Raw genomic sequence first — 22,248 nt, forward strand, 5'->3', positions numbered from 1 at the left:
ACTTTCATTGCTGGCAAGGGCAGGTGGCTATTTCTAATTGGCCTGACTGAGCCAGTGGGAGTGCCTTGGTGTCATCTACCAAAACACCACCACAGGAGTCTAGGTGTTAGTCCCAAGGCACACAGATGAGGGGCTAGATGCCTTTGCAGTTCTCTTCATTGTCCAGCAGCACCCTGTTCCCAGGCCTCAGCTTCCTCCCTATGAAATGGGTAGGTTTGGACTAGATGATCTCTAAGGCACCTGTTGGTTTTTATCATCTGAGGGGGCTGTGGAGCTTGCTGCCACTAATCAGAAGGTCTCCTCAGAGAGTAGCATTGCTGAGGCCCCACCCACACTAGTCTGTTTTGAAAAGCGTGGGCTTAATCTCAGTGGTTTCTTTTTCTTTTTTTTTTTTAAAGATTTTATTTATTTATTTGAGAGAGAATGAGAGACAGCATGAGAGGGAGGAGAGTCAGAGGGAGAAGCAGACTCCCTGCTGAGCAGGGAGCCCGATGTGGGACTCGATCCCGGGACTCCAGGATCATGACCTGAGCCGAAGGCAGTCGCTTAACCAACTGAGCCACCCAGGCGCCCTAATCTCAGTGGTTTCTATCTGCAGAGTAGTCTGGGCAAAATTAAAAAAAAAAAAAAGAGTTTTCTGGGTTGATACGGAGACATGTGACCCAAGAAAGTGGCTGGTGTCTCCTGCTACAGACTGTGGACTGTGAACTCTGTCTTCTCCCATTTATTGCCTGTCACTGACTTTCAGCTCAATGAATGCTATTGAACTGAACCTGATTGGGGGATAATAAAGGACAAAGAGGAGACAACATCTTAATTTATTAACAGCAGCTACATTTACCGAGTACCCATTAGGTTTTACGTACTCCATGTCAGTGGTTCTCAAGCTTTATTTTGCACAGAATCATCCCAGGGTTTTGCAGAAGGTTGGGGATGGGGCCTGAAAACTTGCATTTATAACAATTCCCCAAGTGATGCTAATAGGGCTGATCAGGGGATTATAATTTGAGAACCATTGTATTTCATTCAATTCTCAGTCTTACAAGGCAAATATTTTACAAATGAAGACCCAGCAGTATCCCGACTCTTATAGTTTGTAAGTGGAGAGTTAAGAATTTAAACTGTTCTTCCTAATTCTAAATCTCATTTTTTTCCGGCTCCAAGAAAGGATATATGTATATATATGTGCATATATACATATATTTTTTTGAATATGATCTTTTGTATCCAGTCATCCAGACACTCCCCCCACACAAACACATCTATCTATCTATCTATCCATCATCTATGTCTGACTGTGAAAATAGTCCAAATTTAATCATTTATCTTCAGGTGATGCGATTACAGGTGTTCTAAATTATTCCTTAATTTTTGTGCTTTTTTCTTTATACTTTTATTTAAATACATATTTTTCCCCAGAAAAAGTTTTTTTCTATCCAGTTCCATTTCTGCTGAACTTATCTGACAGAATCATGTGACATTAAAAGATTACCATTGATATTCACAAAGGAGGAAAATAATAATCTCTTCATCCCACCACTATAAACTGATTTAGATTTTATTCTTAAAGTGCGTACTCTTATGCAAAAATGTTTCCTGAAAATTTAAGGTGAAAATTACTCCGATGCTTTGCCTCAGAGAGACGCTCTGCAGCACGAGGGTGCCTCTTCCAAGGAGTTTTTTCATAGAATATACCATTTTTAAAAAAGAATTTATTTATTTGAGAGAGAGAGAGAATGAGAGATAGAGAGAATGAGAGGGAAGAGGGTCAGAGGGAGAAGCAGACTCCCTGCTGAGCAGGGAGTCCGATGTGGGACTCGATTCCGGGACTCCAGGATCATGACCTGAGCGGAAGGCAGTCGCTCAACCAACTGAGCCACCCCAGGCGCCCAGAATATACCATTTTTTATAATTATTAATTAGTACGTAAATTGTATAAACGTATAATGTATTATGTGTATATTTTCACGCAACCTTATACACTGGATAAGATTTATGTAATGAAGTGTAATCAAGATTATATTTACACGCAAAAGCCTTAAAGCCCAAGGGAGCCTCCAAGCCATCAACCCCACCCCTTCCTCTGGCCCCGCCCCTTTGCCCCTTTCCGCTCCTCCCCGTCCTTTTCCAACTCTCCCTGACGGCCCCGCCCCTTCGCCTCGTTCCGCCCCTCCGCCCCGCCCGCCGTGGGGGCACCTGGGAAGAGGCGGGGAACAATATGGCGGATGGCGAGGAGCCGTAAGTACTCTGGATCTGCAGGCGTGCGCGGCCGGGCTGGGTTGTGAGAGAGCGCGGCGGTGGGCGGTCGCCGCCGCCACCCGGGGTCCCCCCACCCCCCCGCCCCGTCCCCTCGCGGCGCCCGGTGTGTAGCGTGATGCTGACCCTTCTTTTATTCTCTCTTTCTTTTAGGGAGAAGAAAAGAAGGAGAATAGAGGAGCTGCTGGCTGAGAAGTTAGTGCTGCCGGGAGGCCGGGGCCCTCTCCGGGGACCCCCGCCTCCCCCCACCCCAGGCCTAGGGGACCAGCCGCAGCGGGCCCGGGGGGCTGGGAGGGGGGCACCCGGAGCGCAGGCCGCGCGGCCTCATCCCCTGACCCCCATCCCGGAGCCCCAGGGGCCCGGCGGGCCGCTCCTCGTCTGTATCTCGGGCGGGCGCCGGGCCCGGGGTCCACCGCAGCAGACCCGGCACCGGCCCGCCGGGGTGGTACTTGACCCAAAGGTCTTGCGGAAGGACCCTTGAGCCCCCACCCCCCCTCCACCCCAAATTGTCATAGCCGTGACCTTGTGAAAAGGGAATCTTTATTAAACACGTGAAACGGACACTAGGCCCTTTTTGGCCTTTCGTAATAGTATTATTACGAGACAATAGTATTATTGCAAACTTTTTATGAGAACTTTATCTGTAAGGTTTTGTACTAAGCACTTCATTTTTGCAACATAGTTGGCTCTTAAGGGTTAATGTTGACTCCACAGAGTTTATTTTCTCCATTTATTACACACCCTATTTTTTATCAAATGTTTAGTTTTGTGCTGGTGAGACAGATTTAATCTGTTTTCTAACCTGGCCCACGCCACATAATTTTTCTTCTCCCTACATGGGAGGAGTAGAAGGTACTCTTGCAGTGGGTGTGGTGAGTTAGTAGTTTCTGTGCCAGTTCCCAGTAGCGTGTTTTAGTCTTTATGTATCTCCCTCCGAAAGTTTAATTTCAGTTGCAAAAGGATTGGAATGACAAGCTTTATATCACATTCCTTCCCACCTTTCATTTCCTTTCCACCTTTGCTTAAAATGACAGTAAAGGCTTGAATGCTTACTGTATGGCAGATATTGTACTAAGGCCTCTATGTGGATTATCTCTTTATCCTTGTTCTGACCTTAAGAAGTAGCTCCAGACAACTTAACATATGAGATTTATAGCCATTAATAATCAGCTCAAGGTCACAATGTTGTTGTGGAACCAGACCCAGCTTGACATCAAATGCTATGGTCTTTATTGTTAGGCAATACTTGTAAAAATTGGATATTACTAATACATCTGGAGGTAGAAACTGTGGGTTACAGGAAATTTGAAAATTAAAAATAATCACAACCAAACATAAATCTTGCAGAGAGTAAAAAATACATTTGTTAGAGGAGTCCCTCTTTATTCAGTTGTATGTTCTAAAAAGTTTTTAGATGGCAGTGCCTATCTGTAGTGTAATTGTAACCCCAAACTTCTTTTGTGTTGAGTGGAAACAACACCTCATAGTGTTAAAAGATTCTTTTTTGAAAATTGGGATCTCTTTCAGGGAAAAATGTGTGAATGTTCTCATCAAAAATAATCATTAAATCACATCTTTCAAACTTGGAAAGGATACATGAATTATATTAGATTTGAAGCTTCACTATTATGAAAGTGGAGTTTCTTTTTTTTTTTTTTCCTGATCCAAGTGTGTTGTTGGAACAAACTGGGGAAGTTTACAGTGATCTTTTATAAATTCCAAATGTGGAGAAGCCCATTTCTCACCAATTGACCAAGAATATCCCAAGTTTGATCTTGGGGTGCTTTAAGGATCCCAGAAACATGTAGACTGATTTATCTCATCAAATGTGTAGTTCTTAACATTAAATGAACTAGATAATAGCCAAGAGAAAAGTTCAAAGCATAAGCATAACCACATTGATGTTTCCCTTTTTATTTGAGCAGGTTTGGTGTAGTTACTTTTTCATTTGGGGAAACCATAATAGTTGTAGGTGTGGCTTTTTCCTACTGATCTTTGCAGCTGAATTTACTGTGTTCTGTGCAGAATGGCTGTTGATGGTGGGTGTGGGGACACTGGAGACTGGGAAGGTCGCTGGAACCATGTAAAGAAGTTCCTCGAGCGATCTGGACCCTTCACACACCCTGATTTCGAACCCAGCACTGAAGTGAGAAATGTTTATTTTTAAATAACTCCTCTAATAGTTTTATGTTTCAAAAATAATAAAATGCTTTCTTTTTAGTTTGCTCTTTAATAAAACTATTAACAATTGTATAAGTTACCTTAAAATACTAAATTGAATATTTGCAACTGATTATAATTGAATGACAAATATTTGAGTCATTATTTTCACATTTCTCATGTAATATGTTGAAAATTCTCAAGAGTAAAATAACTTCATAATCTCATTTAAGATTCTAAGTTATATTTCACTGAGAATTACAGTTTTAAAATGACTTTTGAGACACAGTCCCCTTTTTAACCCTACTATGAGAAATTAAATTTGATAGAAGTATAGATGTGCTTGCTTAAATTTTGAAATTTAGTTGAAATGAGCATCTTTACCTAGAATTGAAAATAATTAATTGCATGTTAAAAATCATATGACTGCTGTATAATAGAGGGATAGAATTTTGGACTGGTAGTGTTTGACATAAGGCAAATGTTCAACTAAATACAACTTATTTTTTACTGCAAGGTAGAAAATATATTCTTTATAGTTAATTCTTCTGTCTTGTGTTTATAAAGAGATGTTGTTTTGAAATAGCAGTATTATGCCACTCCTAAAATTAAGGTACAGACTCTTGGGTTTCATTCACTGTATCATCAGTTTAACTTCTCTCCTTTAATCTTGGACAGAATTGAAAGTATTTTGTGTTTCTTTGGATACTCCACCATATTTTCTTGTGCTTCTGAATTTTTTTTTTTTTTGCCAGATAATTTACGGTACTGTTCTTAAATCATTGTTTTAAATTGTATTTCTGCTGATGTACAATTTTCTAAGAGTTTACTGTTTTTTTTCTTCCTGTCATCTCTTGTTTTGTAAGTTTCACTCACTGTGTTCAAAAGCAGCAATTATTTTCTTACCTTTTTACCTTAAAACCTTTAAACACCTTGTGCGGTGCTTGAGCCTCTGTTCTTAAGGTTTTTATATTTTTCTCTTTTTAGCAAGTCAGTTAAATACATTTGATATTTTCATCCCCTTTCAAAGTTTAAAGAAAAGTCTTAATTAACTAGGTATAGTAGTTTTTCTTGTTGGAAATAACCTTTTAATTCAATAAAATTAAAGTCAACTTAAAAACATTAAAATTGAAACCCTCTGAAATCATTAGATTACAGAAATTCTGGTTCTACCGTGTTCATAAATTTAAAATAATTTATTAAATACAAAGTCTGCTCTTTATCCTCAATTGCATTTTTCATGGAAACATCAGAAACTGTTTTATGGCTTATTGCTTTATTGATGGTACTTATGGTTATTATCAACCAGATTTTAATACGCCTTTTCATTCTTTACAGTCTCTCCAGTTTTTGTTAGATACATGTAAAGTTCTGGTCATTGGAGCTGGTGGCTTAGGATGTGAGCTCCTAAAAAATCTGGTAATATATATATATATAAATGTATTTTTTTCTCTGTGATAATTAAAGCTTTTTCTTTTCCTTTTCTAGTACTAGGAAATTTCTTTATTATGATTGTTAACCTTTTTTCCTGTGAGCCTTTGTTAGATAAATTTAGCAGGTCAAATTCGAGATAGTAATTAAAATAATGATATAACTGTGGAACTTTTTACGCTCTATAAAGTCCTCAACTATAAAGTCATTGATAGAAAATTCTTGTTTTCTTCTCTGATCTTTATCAAACAAATCTTTGTGCTTCCTCTTGCATAGCAGTCATTAATTTCAGTGATGTAAATAACAAAACTGGTAATTCATATTTTAACATGTAATTTTAAAAGAATTATTTCTTCTGTTCCTCAAAATAACCCGATTAGGTGGCTAGGATATTGTGTCATTCTATATAGAGGGAGAAACTGAGGTTTAGAGATGTTAAATGACTTGCCTGAGTTTTCTGAATAGTGATATTCCTAGAACCTAATCCAGGTCATTAATTCTTAGGTGTGCTTTTCAATGAACTATTAGGTCATTACATGACTTAATCAAACATAAAATTTGGGATAGCTAAGCTTTTTTTTGGGTCAGTTTGTTTTCACTGAATATCATCTTAAGAGGGGGTACTTTTTAGATAAGCTATTTCTATATACTGGTTTGAAATCCATAATATGTGACTTACTAGTTTTACTGACTTTTCATAACCACAGATAGCTTTTTATAAGGCTTTATTGGTTTACTTAATAAAAATGGATAGGGGAGGAATTGATTTAAAGGTGTTGTATGTCAGCCTTCTCAGTGGTGTGTAGAAAATAGGAAATCCTAGAGGAAATCCTTAGACAGCGAATCAGGTCACATAGCCAGAGGGACCTAAAAAGTTGGCCTTGTGGCTGCAGTTTAAATGTCAACAGCTACATTCATTTTGCTAAGAAAATATTAATGTCACTCAGTGTAACTGCAGAAACTTAATATGCTTCTTGGTACTTAACTGCTGTGCTCAGTTCTGAAGGGATTGTAGGTCATCAAGGTCTATGTCCTTAATGAATTTCAAATTTCATTGGAGAGACAAGTCTTACACAAAATAAATAGCATTATGTATGATATACTATGGGATGGGGTGCCAGAATGACAGAATTTTCTCAAACATAACCCTTGGAGTACCAAAGAGTTCTAGAAGGGAAGGATTTATGGAGGATGGGTAGTGGTTTTGGTAGGCATTCTATGTAAAAATCCTCTAATGCTTAACTTTTTCTATTATGAAGCTGTTACTTGCAAATGTGACATACAGTGATTTTAAATGTAAATTAATTGGAGATTAGATCTGAGGAATAGTCATCAAGCAACTTTAGGAATGGCTTTGTTATTTATTGCATTGTAATGTCTTAAGAAAACTAAAGCTTTTCAATTACCACTTGTTATTTTGCTTATTTCAGACATAAATATATGAGAAATGTACATGGTTTTTTAAATTGACTGTAGGTCCCCCCCAAAGGCTCATTCTGAAAAAAGAATATGACATTAATATTATTGACTGAGAAAATAGTTATAGAACCACCTCTCCCCATATGCCGGGCACCATTTTGAAAGCTAAAGATACAGTATTGAAAAATACTGACAGGTGTTTGTGTTTGTGGGGCTTATGGAAGGAAAAAGACAAATAAAATACATAGTATGTCAGATGGTAATAAATGCTATGGGGAAAGGAAGAATGGAAGATAGGTAGCCTGGTGGGAGGGAAGTGGTTTACAAAAAGATGCTATTTGAGCAGAGAGGTGAGCAAGAATATTCTAGGCAGAGGTAACATCTGGTGCAAAATCTGTGAAGTGGGAGTGTGGCTTTTATGTTCTAGGAGGCAAGGAGGTTATTATAGCTAAAGCAGAAATGGGCAAGGGTGAGCAGTTTCCCATAGGATATCGAGAGGTAATGGGAGATGGAAGGGCTCAGAGTGAATATTACAAATGGCTTTAGAGGCTACTGTAAAAACTTTGCCTTTTACTCTGAGTCAGGAAGTCTTTGGAGAGATTTAAGCAGATGAGTTGATTGATCTGACTTTTAACCTGGTTCAGTGTGCCTGATGTACGGAGAAAAGACTCAAGGAAGAACAGAGCAGGAAGCTGAGAGGCTGGTTGGAAGGTTGTTGTCATCTAGGCAAGAGGTGGCAATGACTTGGAGCAAGATGGTAGCATTGGAGGTGGTGAGAGGCAGTCAGATGATGGATATGTTTTGAGGTTGGAGTTAACAGGATTCACTCGTGGATTAGTTGTGGAACATGAGAGAGAGAGGAGCCAAGGATGACACGACAAGGTTTTTCCACTGAGCACCTGGAAAGATGGAGTCAGCATTCCCTGAAATGGGAGACATTGGGAAAAGAATAGATTTAGTGGTGTTGGTGAGCAAGGATGATTGAGTTTGGTTTTGGAAACTGTTAAGTTTGAGATGTCTGTTAGATGATGCTTTATCTTATAAGATTGTCGGAGATCACCAGCACTAACCAGAACTAAGCACAAGGGCACTCCAAATTCTAGCCAGTAAAGTAGGAGGAAAACTCCTGAGTGAGGTGAACTGGAAACCAATTTTTAATGTTCAGATTTCTCATGAGTGTAGTGACCAAGTGAAGAATGTATTTTAAAGATACTTCAGGTGGGTAAGATCAGAGAGACTGAAAATTGTCATTGGAAGTAGTAACATGGGAGTCACTGGTGACCTTGACGAGCAGTTTTCTGCAGAGTGGTGGGAGTGATGAAAGCTTGTTTAGTGTATGTGTGAGACAGGAATATGAGAAAGCAAGTATAGACAACTCTGGAGGATCTCTTGCTATAAGAAGGGCCAAAAAGTAGGGAAATTATTGACACCTGGTTTAATTTGACTGCTTAACTGGCCAAGACCAGAAAAGCATGATTAATTATTGAGGCTTGTTTTTTTTAATCTTTTGCTTCTGCTGGTAAATTTGAGCAGTGGTTGTACTGCAACAGTTTGTTGCTTTTCCCTAGCTTTTTTGATTGCTTGTTCTTGACTCAATACTTTTTTTTTTTTTTTTTAAGATTTTATTTATTTATTTGACAGAGAGAGACACAGCGAGAGAGGGAACACAAGCAGGGGGAGCGGGAGAGGGAGAAGCAGGCTTCCCGCGGAGCAGGGAGCCCAATGTGGGGCTCGATCCCAGGACCCTGGGATCATGACCTGAGCCGAAGGCAGACGCTTAACGACTGAGCCACCCAGGCGCCCCTTGACTCAATACTTTTAAGATATTCCTTTTACATGTGCTGTGTACATATGTGTGTTCATAATATACAACTTCTAATAGTTATTTCTGAATCCTGACATACTTAATGTTACGTAAACTAAGATAAAACTTGTAGGAATTGCTTAACAGTATTCTGAAAAAGAATAGCAAGTTCAGTTAATTAGTAAGACTTGTAAAATTAAAACATCTGGCGGCAGCAGCAAAACAACAAACTTTACAAATGCGTTTATGGGATTATAAAACAACTGTAGAAATTTTGAGTTGTTCTCTTTTGGTTATAGACTGAGTAGTTACACATTTTTGACCTTTACAAGAACCCTGACTTTTATATACTTTGTAAGACTCTTTAACCGTTGAATACAATTATGTAGAATTTATTATTGAGCGTTTATAAATTTAGGACTACCTTGAAAACAAATATTAAAATTTCAAATGTGTGGAAACTTCTGCTTAATTGGATTTTTTTTATTCCCACAGGCATTGTCTGGTTTTAGACAGATTCATGTTATAGACATGGACACTATAGATGTTTCCAATCTAAATAGGCAGTTTTTATTTAGGTAAGTTTTAAGATCTTAGTTTAAAATTCTGATAATCACTTGAATTTGAGTACATTGTAGTTTAATAATTTTTTTAAAACTGAGAGGGTAACACTAATTTTATTTTAAAAATAACTACCACTCCCTTTTTAGGTAAAAGTTTGCAAGAAAATTGTGAGCATTCTGGTGAAACTAGTTTTATAAACAAATATATGATTTTGTTGTTGTTGTTTAAAGAGATTTCCAAATGGGTTATGTGATTTGGGGGATAATTGTGCTCTGAAGACATGGAGCAGGGCTCTTTTCCTTCTATTGATTTCATAAGAGAACAGTAGCTGGAATATTAGGCCCTAGCGAGATATATTGGTGGGGACTTATGAGCCAAGAATTGTATGGTGACACTGGGGCAATGAAGTTGTGAGAGAGTTTGGACTTTCTTACAGAAAAAAAAAAAAAGTGGAAAGTTAGAGAAAACCCAGGAGCAGTTGAAATGGAATAAAGGGATAATTATCATAGACAAACATGAAATACAGAAAGCATCTAGGAATGGGTTGTTAGAAATGACTTACAAACTGCAGGTGGGCATATATGTAGCCGGGAGGAGAGGTTCATTAGTGAATTTTAGTATGTAGCATTTAGAGATTTGACAAGCTCAGATATAAGTGTCATTGGTCAAAGAATTATACATATGGAGAGATAAGGACTTTTTATTTTTCTCTCTAGTGATTAGATTATTAGCAGGAAGTGCTCAGATAGTTGGAGGTATGCATTATAAGGTTAGGTTAGCAGAGAAGGTAAATTTAAATTTTTGGATAGGCATGAAACCTCTCTTTGTGGAAGATGTTAAAGAGGCTGAAGGATGGGTTATAAACAAAGTCAGATTAAGGAAGTATTGTAATTGCAATGTGAACTCTACGTTTAATGTTTAGGTTTTATTTTTTTGTTGATTTATTTATTTTTTAACCCTTAAAATTACCCTTCTCTACAGAAAACTTTGTGGATCCTGACACATTTTTAGTATATATGAATGCTCTAACAAAGATAACACTGAGTTGATTGGTTTTTGATAATAGGCCATACCCTTTAGTTTGTAGCTAAAATAATGATTGAAAATCATAATGATAGTTAACATTTGCTGAGTGCTTAGGTTGTAGTAAACACTTCCTAAACTCTTTATCCATATTACCTCCTTTGATCTCAGAGCAGCCCTCAGGGCAGGTACTTGTTTTCAAGATTAAGCAATTAGGCCAAGGTATCCTGCAAAGATGCCTGTGAAAGGCCTTTTTGTTCAAAGTGCAGTTTTTTGGTGGAACAATCTGATCCCCTAATTCTGGAAAGGTAAATTAGCAGTCTCCACAGAAACCATCTAGGAGTTTTTTTATTTGGGATCTACTGTGGAAGCACATATAATCCACAACATAAAAGAATCTTGAAAGTCTCCTTTATCACCTTTACCAAAAGAGCTCTGTCCAGAGTGGTTGAATGCAGTACTGAAATCAGGTTCCTTGATTTATAACTAGAGCCTAGTTATAGGACAAAGTCAGAATAAAACTCTTATCAGAAGCTTTGAATCAAGAGGAGCACACTGCTTCATTGGAGAGAAGAAAATCGACCTGTTAAATTATTTTTCTTTAAAATTCCAATTTTAAATAAAAAGTAATTTTTATTAGGAACATTGATTTTTTAAAATTTTCATTTATTTTTAAAGTATTCTGTGCTTATATATGAAGGAATATAAAGAGATAAGAATATGGTTACTGTCTTCCAGGTGTTCATAGTCTAGTGGGTATGATAGACCTCTGTAGCTAATGAAAAATGTTGTGAAAAAGTAGTAATGAAGCACTTACTATGTATGTGTGAGGGAGTGATTTACTTTTGTGAGGAGAATGAGGAAGTACTACGAAAGAAAATTCCATTTGTACTGAGATTAGAAGAGAGACTTCTCTGTGTCCTTTTCTATCTATAGCTATGGTTCTTATCTAGAAATGATGTTTTGAGGTCTTCTGTTTTTAGTTTCTTAAGAATGTTCAGGTCATTTGCAATTTTAGATAATGCCTTCGGCATTATTTCTTCTTCAAAAACATGCTTATGGCTTCGTTTGGGACATAAAATTTGTTTAATCAGCACACCCAGGAAGAAGAGGATAAATGAAGGTATTTGTATCTCCAGAATGAATCCTGTGTGTATTTCAGCCAAGACCTCCATAGTAACACCTTGAGGTTCTGGGGTTCAGGGCAGATTTGGAAGGCTCTGTGTGTGGGATAATATTTTACATTGGGAAATGCCACAGTGAGAAGTGGCCAGGAAGCATGCCATTGTTATGCTTTCCACGGGGGGGGGGGGGGGGGGAAGCACTGTCTTCTATTTTCATTTAAGAAATAATTAGACTTGTCAGTACTTGTAAATACTTCATTTGGAACATCAGCAAGCGTTGACGTTTGATGTTGAATGACTAATTACTCATCAAAAATATTTAGATAAAAGTGTTCCTTCTAAATATCCTCTAAATAAGCTCACCATGAATATTTTTTATGTCTGAAAATAAATTATATAGATCATCTAGATTTATATCATGAATGATAATTTACATATAATTTTTCCTGTAGGCCTAAAGATGTTGGAAGACCTAAGGCTGAAGTTGCTGCAGAATTTCTAAATGACAGAGTTCCTAATTGCAATGTAGTTCCGTATCCTTTTGACAAAAAGTTACTTAACTTTCTAAAGCTTTGTTTTCTTTATTATAAAAGAGGTGTTTAACATAGAAAATACAGATAAGCCAAAAAAAAAAAAATCAGCAGTAAGCTTATTACTGGTACCTACTGGTGACATTTTGCTTTATATTCATTCCAGTCTTTTCTTTAAGGTTATATAAATACTTTTTGCCCTAATTTTTAAATTAAGCTTTTACAGCCAGTGCTGTTTATTTTGCATTATTGCCCTTAATTTCAGCTTGAATTGCATATCTCTTATGTTAGACTATTAAGTTCCTTGTCTGGCTATAGTTAATCTTTGTGTCTCCCTACAGTAGCAGACTGAATAGACAGTCATTATATATTAACCAAATGGAACGTGTATCAGAGTAAATTTATTTTTCCAAGAAGTATGTTTTTAAAAAGAAGTGTTCTTTAGATCTGGAGAACTTCCAGTGTTTTATAGAAATTCAGGAGGTGAGCTTTGCTATTTGGGAAATGCCAGAGGATACAAAATAAACATACAAAAATCAGTTGTATTTTTTGTATACTAGCAGTGAAAATGTGGAGAATGAAATTTAAAATACAATGAATGCCATTTACAACCGCTCAAAAAAGGGGGAAATATTTAGGTGTAAATCTAATAACGTAAGTATATGACTTGTATGCTAAATACCACAAAATGCTGATGAAAGAAATCAAAGAAGGCCTAAATAAATGGAAAGATACTCTGTATTCAAGAATTGGGCAATTTGACATAGTAAGGATGTCATATCTCCCCAGATTTGTATACAAGTTTAATACAATTTCTGTGAAAATCCCTGCAAAATTTCTTGTTGATACAGAATAGATTATTCTAAAATTTATATGGAAAGGTGAAGGACAAACAATTTTGAGGGGCGCCTGGGTGGCTCAGTCAGTTAAGCATGTGCCTTTGGCTCAGGTCATGGTTTTAGAGTCCTGGGATCGAGCCCCCCTCATTGGGCTCCTTGCTCAGTGGGGAGTCTGCGTCTCCCTCGGCACCCCACCCCGCTTGTACGCACTCTCTCTTTCAAATAAATAAAATCTTAAAAAAAATTAAAATAAACAATTCGGATGAAGAATAAAGTGGGAGGAATCACTGTATAATTTCAAGACTTACTATACCTACAATAATCAGGACCGGGTGATGTTAGCAGAGATAGAGACATACATCAGTAAAACAGAGAAACCAGAAATAACCACAGGCAAATATGGCCAGTTGATGTTTGACAAAAGTGCAAAAACAGTTCATTGGAGGAAAGGATAATAATCTCTTCGACAAATTGTGGTGGAGCCATTGGATAGCCATAGGCAAAAATATGAATCCCAACTCAAACCTCAAAATTATAAAAATTAACTCAAAATGCATCATATATATTAAGCATAAAATCTAAAACTTTGGATGACAGTGTAGGAGAAAAACTTGTGATGTAGGGCTTGGTGAAGAGTTCTTAGATCACATCAAAAAAGTATCCATAAAAGAAAAAAATTGATAAATAGAACTATATCAAAATTAAAATTTTGCTTTGTGAAGGACCCTGTTAAGAGAATGAGATACAATGATGAGAATGGGATATATTTATGAAGTAGGTATCTGACAGAAGACTCATCCAGAATAAATAAAGAATTCACAAAATTCAGCAGTGAAAAAACAATGCAATTAGGAAATGGACAGAGAATGTGAAAGGACATTTCACTAAAGAAGATAGCAAAAAGCACATGAGAAGATGTTCATCATCACTATAAGAGAAATCCAAATTATGACAACAGTGAAATATTACTACATACTTCAAATAGCTAAAGTAATAGTAATATAAAATCCTGTCAAAGCTACAGAAAAACTGAATCACTCATACATTGCTAGTGGGAAATGTAAAATGGTATAGTCATCTGGAAAATAGGCTGTTTTTTAAAAACCTGAACATAAACTTTCCATGCAACTCAGCAGTTTCATTCCTGGGTATTACCCCAGAGAAACAAATACTTAGGTCTGCATAAAACTTGTTCTTGAATGTTCATAGCATCTTTATTTGCATTAGCCAAAAACTGGAAACAACCCAAACATCTGTCACTAGGTGAATTATTAAACTGTGGTACAGCCATACTGTGGAGTATTGCTAAGCAATAAAAAGGAATTAACAAAACATGCAACAAGTTGGGTGATATCAAAGACATGCTGAATGAAAAATGCCAGCTTCAAAAGGTCATATGTTGTATGTTTCTATTTATGTAACATTCTTCAAATGACAAAATTAGAGACAGAGAACAAATTAATGATTGCCAGGGATTAGGCGTCAGGGGACAGAGAGGTGGGACTCTAAAGGGGTAGCAGGAGGAAGAGCTTTGCTGTGATGGAATAGTTGTGTAACTTGATGGTGGTGGTGGCTACACAAATCTACACAAGTGTTTAAATCACAGAACTGTACATACTCGTTTTATCAGTGTTGTATTAGTGGTTTTGAGATTATAGTCCTGTAAGATGTAACCATTGGGGGAAACTGGATGAAAAACACATGGGAACAAACAGGGTTCTAGAGGGGAAGGGGGTAGGGGGGTGGGTTAGCCTGGTGATGGTGATGGGTATTAAAGAGGGCACATACTGCATGGAGCACTAGATGTTATACGCAAACAATGAGTCATGGAACACTACATCAAAAACTAATGATGTGGGGCGCCTGGGTGGCTCAGTCAGTTAAGCGACTGCCTTTGGCTCAGGTCATGATCTTGGAGTCCCGGAATCGAGTCCCACATCGGGCTCCCTGCTCAGCGGGGAGTCTGCTTCTCCCTCTGACCCTCCCCCCTCTCATACGCTCTCTCTCTGTCTCTCATTCTCTCAAATAAATAAATAAAATCTTTAAAAAAAACTAATGATGTAATGTATGGTGATTAACATAACAATAAAAAAGCAAGAAGAAAAAAAACCCAACCAAAAAAAAAGCATTTAAAATATTTTTTTTGTAGTAGGGTGTCATACACATGAAAAGTTTTTGATAAGTTGAATAAAAATGTCACACTGCATGCCTTTAAAAAAACACATGGGACCTCTTTATACTAGCTTTGCAACCTGTGGATCTATATTATTTCAAAATAAATGTTTAAAAAGGTAAATACAGGCCTCCATAGGGAGAAAAAAAGAAGAATATGCATGCATACTCTAAAAGTTAGATCTGTGAACTTCGGGTATTTTATAGAAATCTAGGATGTGGGATTTCTTGGTGTGGCTTCTGGGTCCTCTTATTGCTATTCCTGTTTGCTCTGGTTCTCGCTCTCTTTTTAAATACTTGTTTCAGGGGTACATGTCTGTGATTCATCAGTCTTATGTAATATTCAATGCTCATTACAACACCCCTCCCCAATGTCCATCACTCAGTTACCCCATCCCTCCACCCTCCACCCCTCCAGCAAACCTCAGTTTCCTATGATTAAGAGTCACTTATGGTTTATCTCGCTCTCTGGTTTCATCTTGTTTCATTTTTTCTTCTCTTCCCCTATGATCCTGTGTCTTTTGTTTCTTAAATTCCACATATCAGTGGGATCATATGATAATTGTCTTTCTCTGATTGACTTATTTTGCTTAGCATACCTTCTAGTTCTATCCACGTCGTTGCAAATGGCAAGATTTCATATTTTTGATGGCCGTGTAATATTCCATTAAATATATATGCCACATCTTTATCCATTCATCTATCAATGGACATCTGGGCTCTTTCCATAGCTTGGCTATTGTGGACATTACTGCTGTAAACACTGGGGTGCAGGAGCCCCTTCGGATCACTACATTTGTATCTTTGGGGTAAATACCCAGTAGTGCAATTGCTGGGTCATAGGGTAGCTCTATTTTCAGCTTTTTGGGGGACCTCCATACTGTTTTCCAGAGTGGCTGCATCTGGCTCTCTTTTGACCTTTCTGTTCTAGCTGCAGCTAATGCCTCCTGTTTGCCTAGCATTTAAAAAGAAAAGAACCCTGAATGGGTGAGGGCAAGAATTGAATCTATTTTTTATAGCTTTATTTGTAGGCCAGGATAAAAAAATCTAGGACAAGTGTATTTTTATATTGTCTCTTTTCTCCATTTTGGTTTTTTAAAATATATAATGGATTATTATAATTTTGGGGAAGTATATATATTATTAAAATTGCTCCATTAGAAAAATTAAAATTTTTTGTATACATGTGCTGTTAAAATATTAAGTGCTATAATTGATTAACACCCACAGCCATTTTTGATGGGGTTCTTTTTGCAGCCTCCAGGCAGGGAAAGACTGCTGATTGGGTTTGGTAGAGTAAAAAGAGACTTGGAAAACTGAGAGAGGAACAAAGAATTCATACCTCCCCTTACCCCCAAAATAAATCATATTTGTACCTGAAAAAGCTATTGGAAACGTGTTTTTTTTTAAATTAGCTTTGCAGCAGTAACTCTTATTTTTAATTGAAAATATTTGATACATAACATTGTATACATTTAAGGTGTATAAGGTGTTAATTTTTTTTTTTTTTTAAGATTTTATTTATTTGAGAGAGAGCAAATGAGAGAGAGCACGAGAGGGAAGAGGGTCAGAGGGAGAAGCAGACTCCCTGCTGAGCAGGGAGCCCGATGTGGGACTCGATCCTGGAACTCCAGGATCATGACCTGAGCCGAAGGCAGTCGCTTAACCAACTGAGCCACCCAGGCACCCTAAGGTGTTAATTTGTGTGTTCTGAGTCTTGTAGTCATCTGCCTAAATGGGAATTGTAATGTGCTTGTTTCCTTCACTAAAATGCATTATTGCCCTTTGCTTGGTGCTAATGGTCGAGGACACACACTCTGCTTTCCCAGGATGTATGGTTTTATATAAAAACTGAAGCAGAGTAGAAAGTATAACAGAGACATAAATGTAATATGGGGGTTCAGGGATGAGAGAAACTACTCGAAGTAGTTAGTAGAGGAGTGTTTAGAAAAGGGGTTTTGTCACAAATTAGGGTTGTGTTCATTTTGTCACATGCCCTGAATTCCACTGCTTTGAACATTGATGATTTATTTCTTGTGTACATTTATAATTTGTTCCTTATAGCATGTTAAATTCCCTTTATAAATTAAAAACTTAGCAGCTTAAGTTCCTTTACTTACATTCAGACATTTCAACAAGATTCAGGATTTTAATGACACTTTCTATCGACGTAAGTTGTCCACTTAAAATTCTCACTAAGTTCTTATTATATTTTAGTTGGCTATTTGAAGGCTATTCATTTGTTTTCATCTCTTGATGTTTGCTTTTCAGTAAGGTTGAACAGAGAATGCCACTGTTTTAATTCTTAGCCAACATCATTAGCTGCATTTTTATATGCTGTCTTGAGTAACGATTACTCAAGGATTAGGAGCTGTGTATGTTTGTGTTATAATAAAACATGGGGGGGTTGTTTCTTAGAAAATGAATTATTTTGTGCAGTGGCATTTTTAAAAGCTAAACTTGCTTTTTCTTCCATAGAATTTCATATAATAGTATGTGGACTGGACTCTATCATAGCCAGAAGATGGATAAATGGCATGCTGGTAAAGACTTTAGTGTTGTTTCAGTTTTTTGAAATTCTTGCTGCTGCTCTTAACATACCAAAAATTAAAATGCCATACCATATTTTTGACAAATCAGTTTAATTTTCAACTAAGTAGATGTACATCATGATATATTGCCAGTCATTAATTTTCAAGTGAGAATATAAATTGCTAATATAATGATCCCATGGTTTGATAATCTAGTACCCAATAGTGCAATTGATTTGTGAAATTACTTGACAGCATGTTCCTTTTTTTGAATTCTTACTCCCCTCTTGCCTTTAAATAATTTTCCTAGATATCTCTTCTGAATTATGAAGATGGTGTATTAGATCCAAGCTCCATTGTCCCTTTGATAGATGGGGGTACAGAAGGTTTTAAAGGAAATGCCCGGGTGATTCTCCCTGGAATGACTGCTTGTATTGAATGTACACTAGAACTGTATCCTCCACAGGTAATCAAAGAAGTACCTGCATTTGTTCTATAGTCTCTTGGGGTAGAGTTAGGCTTAATTATTAAGTCTAGTCAATATTGATGATTTTTAATTAGGGGTAACCATATTTTAAAAATCATACTAAGATTAAGAAAGAAAATATGAAATTCTGCTCTGTTTGTGGAAAGATAGGAACTGAATATCATTGTATTGTATTAATTTTTTCATTTGGAGAGAGGGATCAAGGGATCAATTACTCTTACATGTTGGGGTAGAGCTATAATCTATTTTCTTTGGTTTTTGCCTGTGATTGATTCAGGGAGATAAAGATACCAGGGATGAGAATGATCCTTCTAAAAATGAGGCTCTTTAAGCTATATACCTACTTTAAGGAATAGTTAGAATTTTGATTTATAAATAAAGATAGTATTTTTCATATTTACTTGGAATTGATATAACTTTGAATTTGCTTTTGCTTTGATTTATTTTATACCTTCAGATTTAAATATGTAAACATAATAAAATGCTCATATTTGAGAACTTACTTGGAATTGATTGAACTCTGAATTTGCTTTTGCTTTGGTTTATTTTATACCTTCATATTTAAATATCATGTAAACATAATAAAATGCTCATATTTGAGAACTTAGCACTTCTTATGATCTAACAAAGCTTAAATTTACTTACCCTGTAAATGTAGCGCAAACCTACATTCCTGTATGAATATAAGTCAAGTGACTCAGATGCTGTCTTTTAGTTTTAGAAGCATTATGTGTTATAAAATGTTTTTATAAGTGGAAAGCCAAGAAGAATTATAACCTACCATCTACTTTTATGAAGTAGTCCGAACTAGAAGTTACATTTTAAAATAATTTATTGTTTAAAATCCACTAAAAAGCACAAACTGTGGTTTTAGGTCAATTTTCCCATGTGCACCATTGCATCTATGCCCAGGCTACCAGAACACTGTATTGAGTATGTAAGGATACTGCAGTGGCCTAAGGAGCAGCCTTTTGGAGGTAATAAAATGAATTTCATAATCTGGAATTATGTAAGAATAATTTACATAATTAAATTACTCACTGTGACTATGTTTTTATGTAAATAAATATATATTTACTTATATTATTTGTATAATTATATATATACATATATATATATGTATACATATATACAATTATATAATTGTATAATTATATTAAACTCCTCACTGTTTATAATTACATTAATACTCCTCACGGTGACTATGTATTTATTTATGTAAATATTTATTACATAAATATTTATATTATTCTTTTCTGTAATTACATTAAAAGACAAGTTGATTTAAGTTTGCATGTTTCTGTCTTACTCTCCTTGTTTTTTGTTTTTTGTTTTTCCTAACAGAAGGAGTTCCATTAGATGGAGATGATCCTGATCATATTCAGTGGATTTTCCAAAAGTCCCTCGAGAGAGCATCACAATATAATATTAGGGGTGTTACCTATAGACTCACTCAAGGTAAGGTAGTGAATTGTCAGGAATTATAACCTTGGGATAATCCCATTTTCAGGGGTTGGGATGCTCTGAAGGAAATAATGGATAAGTGATTTCAGATAGTACCGGCCATTTGAGATTCAGTCAAGGTACCATGGAAATGATAGTTTGCAGGTGTCCTAAATTTGGTTGGATGGAACAGAGTTTGACAGAATCCATACTACTTTGCTAGGAGGAATTTTTTTTTTTTTTTAAGATTTTATTTATTTGAGAGAGAGAGAACGTGCTCTTGTAAGGTGGGGGAGGAGCAGAGGGGGAAGGAGTCTCAAGCAGACTCCACGCTGAGTGCAGAGTCCATTGCAGGGCTCAGTCTCACAACCCTGAGATCATAACTTGAGCCAAAACCAAGAGTCGGACGCTTAACTGCCTGAGCCACCCAGGCACCCCACCTAGGAGGAACTTAATAAAATCACTGAATCTTACTAGAATTGAAGAGGCCCTAAGTCATCCAAGTCAAACCATTCATTTTACCTTTCACTGAAGAGGAAGGTGTCACCTCCTGGGGCAATCTATTTCACATTTGGTGAGACTGTTAAGATAATTATTTTGTATATTGTCAGAAGTCTCCATCTTTAGTTTGGTCTGTGTATTGTCCCAGGGTACATCATATATAAATCAAATTTCCTTTTAAGTAATAGCCTTTAACGTACATAGAACAATAATCACATTCCCTCCAAATCACTGTCATCAGTTTTTCTAGTTCCTATAACCCTTTTACATGTTGGCTGACGTTAAGTTCCCATCCTTTTTTTTTTTTTTCTTTTTGTAACCATATTCCAGTTATCCATACTTCTCTTATCTAGGCTAGAATGCAGCATGCTGAGATTAAAATAGATTTCTGATAATTGATGCAGTCTTAGAGGAGAGCAAGGTTTTTTGTTGTTTCTTTGTTGTTTATGTTGGTGCTATACTTCTGTTTCTTTAAGGTCACTGTCCACTGAAATCTAGAAGTTCTCTCTACATGCAGTTCCTAAGCCCCATCTTCCCATTATAGGTTTGGCAGTTTTTTGAGGTGGTAGTTTTGTCTTTTTATACTCAAGTATGGGTCTTTACAAGTTTATTCTTAAACCTTTTGTATATACCCTGTTATGCCTGGCAACTTACCTGTTCTTTCCAGCATCTTTTCATTTGTTATTTTGATAATCATGCTTTATCTCCTTTCCATATAATTAGTTAAAAATTTTAACAAGACTGAAATGCCTGAGAACAGACATTTGAATCATACTTCTGGTCAGGCCCTTTTAGGTTTCTCTCATTCTCCTGATCAGGCCTTCGTGAGTACTTCCTATTTCTTTGTCTTGTTCAAAGGATATCATAAGAGACCTTTCTAACTGCTCTCCTGAAGCCTGGATGTACTATCTTCCACATTTCCGTGCATGGCCAAGTTACTAGTCACAGAAATGGAGTCCAACATGACTTGTCTCAGTGAACAATCATAATGCTTAGTCTAGTGATCATTGTTTCCTAATCTAGGTACTTGTAGTTCATCTTTCTAGACTTTTGTCCCAAGTTTATCACTGAGTTCATCAGAAAAAAAGCTTTGTCTTTTTTTTTTTTTTTTAAGATTTTATTTATTTGAGCTTTGCGCAGTGGCAGTATCGTAGCCAATGAGGTTTATCCGAGGCGCGATTATTGCTAATTGAAAGATTTTATTTATTTGAGAGAGAGAGAATGAGAGATAGAGAGCACGAGAGGGAAGAGGGTCAGAGGGAGAAGCAGACTCCCTGCTGAGCAGGGAGCCCGATGTGGGACTCGATCCCGGGACTCCAGGATCATGACCTGAGCCAAAGGCAGCCACCCAACCAACTGAGCCACCCAGGCGCCCCTTTGTCTTTTTGAAAATGTGCCGTTTCTTTTCTGTGATTATTTCCTCATACTTTCTGATTTCTGGTGATGTCATTTAATAATTCTATTCTTATACACTCCTTGTTGCTCCCTATATTCCCCCTATTCCGACCTGCTTTGTTTTTGAACACACCAAACTCGATCCCGCGTTGGAGCTTTAATACTTCTGATTCTTACGCCAGGAATGTCCTTCCTTGGATCCCGTTAAGGCTGGCTGCTTATCGCTCAGGTATCAAGTTAACCAGTTTACTTGATCATTCAACTGAAAATGACTTCTGAGCCATTTCACTATCGATGTTTTTATAATTTCTCAGAAATAATGGTAACCTCATTTTTCTATGCAAAGAATATTTCATACTTACACTCTCATACATCCTTTCCTTGGGGCCTTTGCCCTTACTGTTTATAGAAATACTCTTTCCCCGGGCCATTGCATGGCTGGGTCTTATGGTTTTAGGTTTCAGCTCAATTACCACCTCCCTGAGAGGGTCTTCCCTGATCATCCACTCTGTCCATTGTTGCCAACTCTACCATATACCTTGTTTTAGTTTCTTTTCATAGAACTCTTC

General features: G+C 36.8%; 1 protein-coding gene and 1 pseudogene across 5 annotated transcripts in view; both read left to right on the forward strand.

Moving 5' to 3' along the window:
• The window catches only part of UBA3 (ubiquitin like modifier activating enzyme 3), a 29,201-nt gene that overhangs the window by 2,698 nt on the left and 4,255 nt on the right, over nt 1-22,248 (forward strand). For 2 of the 5 annotated variants that reach the window (XM_028110338.2, XM_088027621.1), the window contains exons 1-11: nt 2,202-2,238; nt 2,410-2,451; nt 4,282-4,402; nt 5,755-5,835; nt 9,566-9,648; nt 12,234-12,314; nt 17,449-17,492; nt 17,801-17,865; nt 18,164-18,319; nt 19,215-19,317; nt 19,685-19,798. In XM_028110338.2, coding sequence (XP_027966139.1) covers nt 2,219-2,238; nt 2,410-2,451; nt 4,282-4,402; nt 5,755-5,835; nt 9,566-9,648; nt 12,234-12,314; nt 17,449-17,492; nt 17,801-17,865; nt 18,164-18,319; nt 19,215-19,317; nt 19,685-19,798 — 910 coding nt within the window. In that variant the 5' untranslated portion in view covers nt 2,202-2,218. Of the gene's footprint in view, nt 1-2,192; nt 2,239-2,409; nt 2,452-4,281; nt 4,403-5,754; nt 5,836-9,565; nt 9,649-12,233; nt 12,315-17,448; nt 17,493-17,800; nt 17,866-18,163; nt 18,320-19,214; nt 19,318-19,684; nt 19,799-22,248 lie in introns of those variants that run through there. The other 3 variants (XM_028110340.2, XM_028110339.2, XM_028110341.2) reach the window with 3 other exon arrangements.
• LOC114214694 (U4 spliceosomal RNA) lies at nt 21,413-21,494 on the forward strand (annotated as a pseudogene).

This window comes from Eumetopias jubatus, unplaced genomic scaffold (assembly GCF_037043125.1).
Source record: "Eumetopias jubatus isolate StellerSeaLion01/CBP00866 unplaced genomic scaffold, mEumJub1_p1.0 scaffold_1, whole genome shotgun sequence".
In the NCBI taxonomy this organism is placed as follows: domain Eukaryota; kingdom Metazoa; phylum Chordata; class Mammalia; order Carnivora; family Otariidae; genus Eumetopias; species Eumetopias jubatus.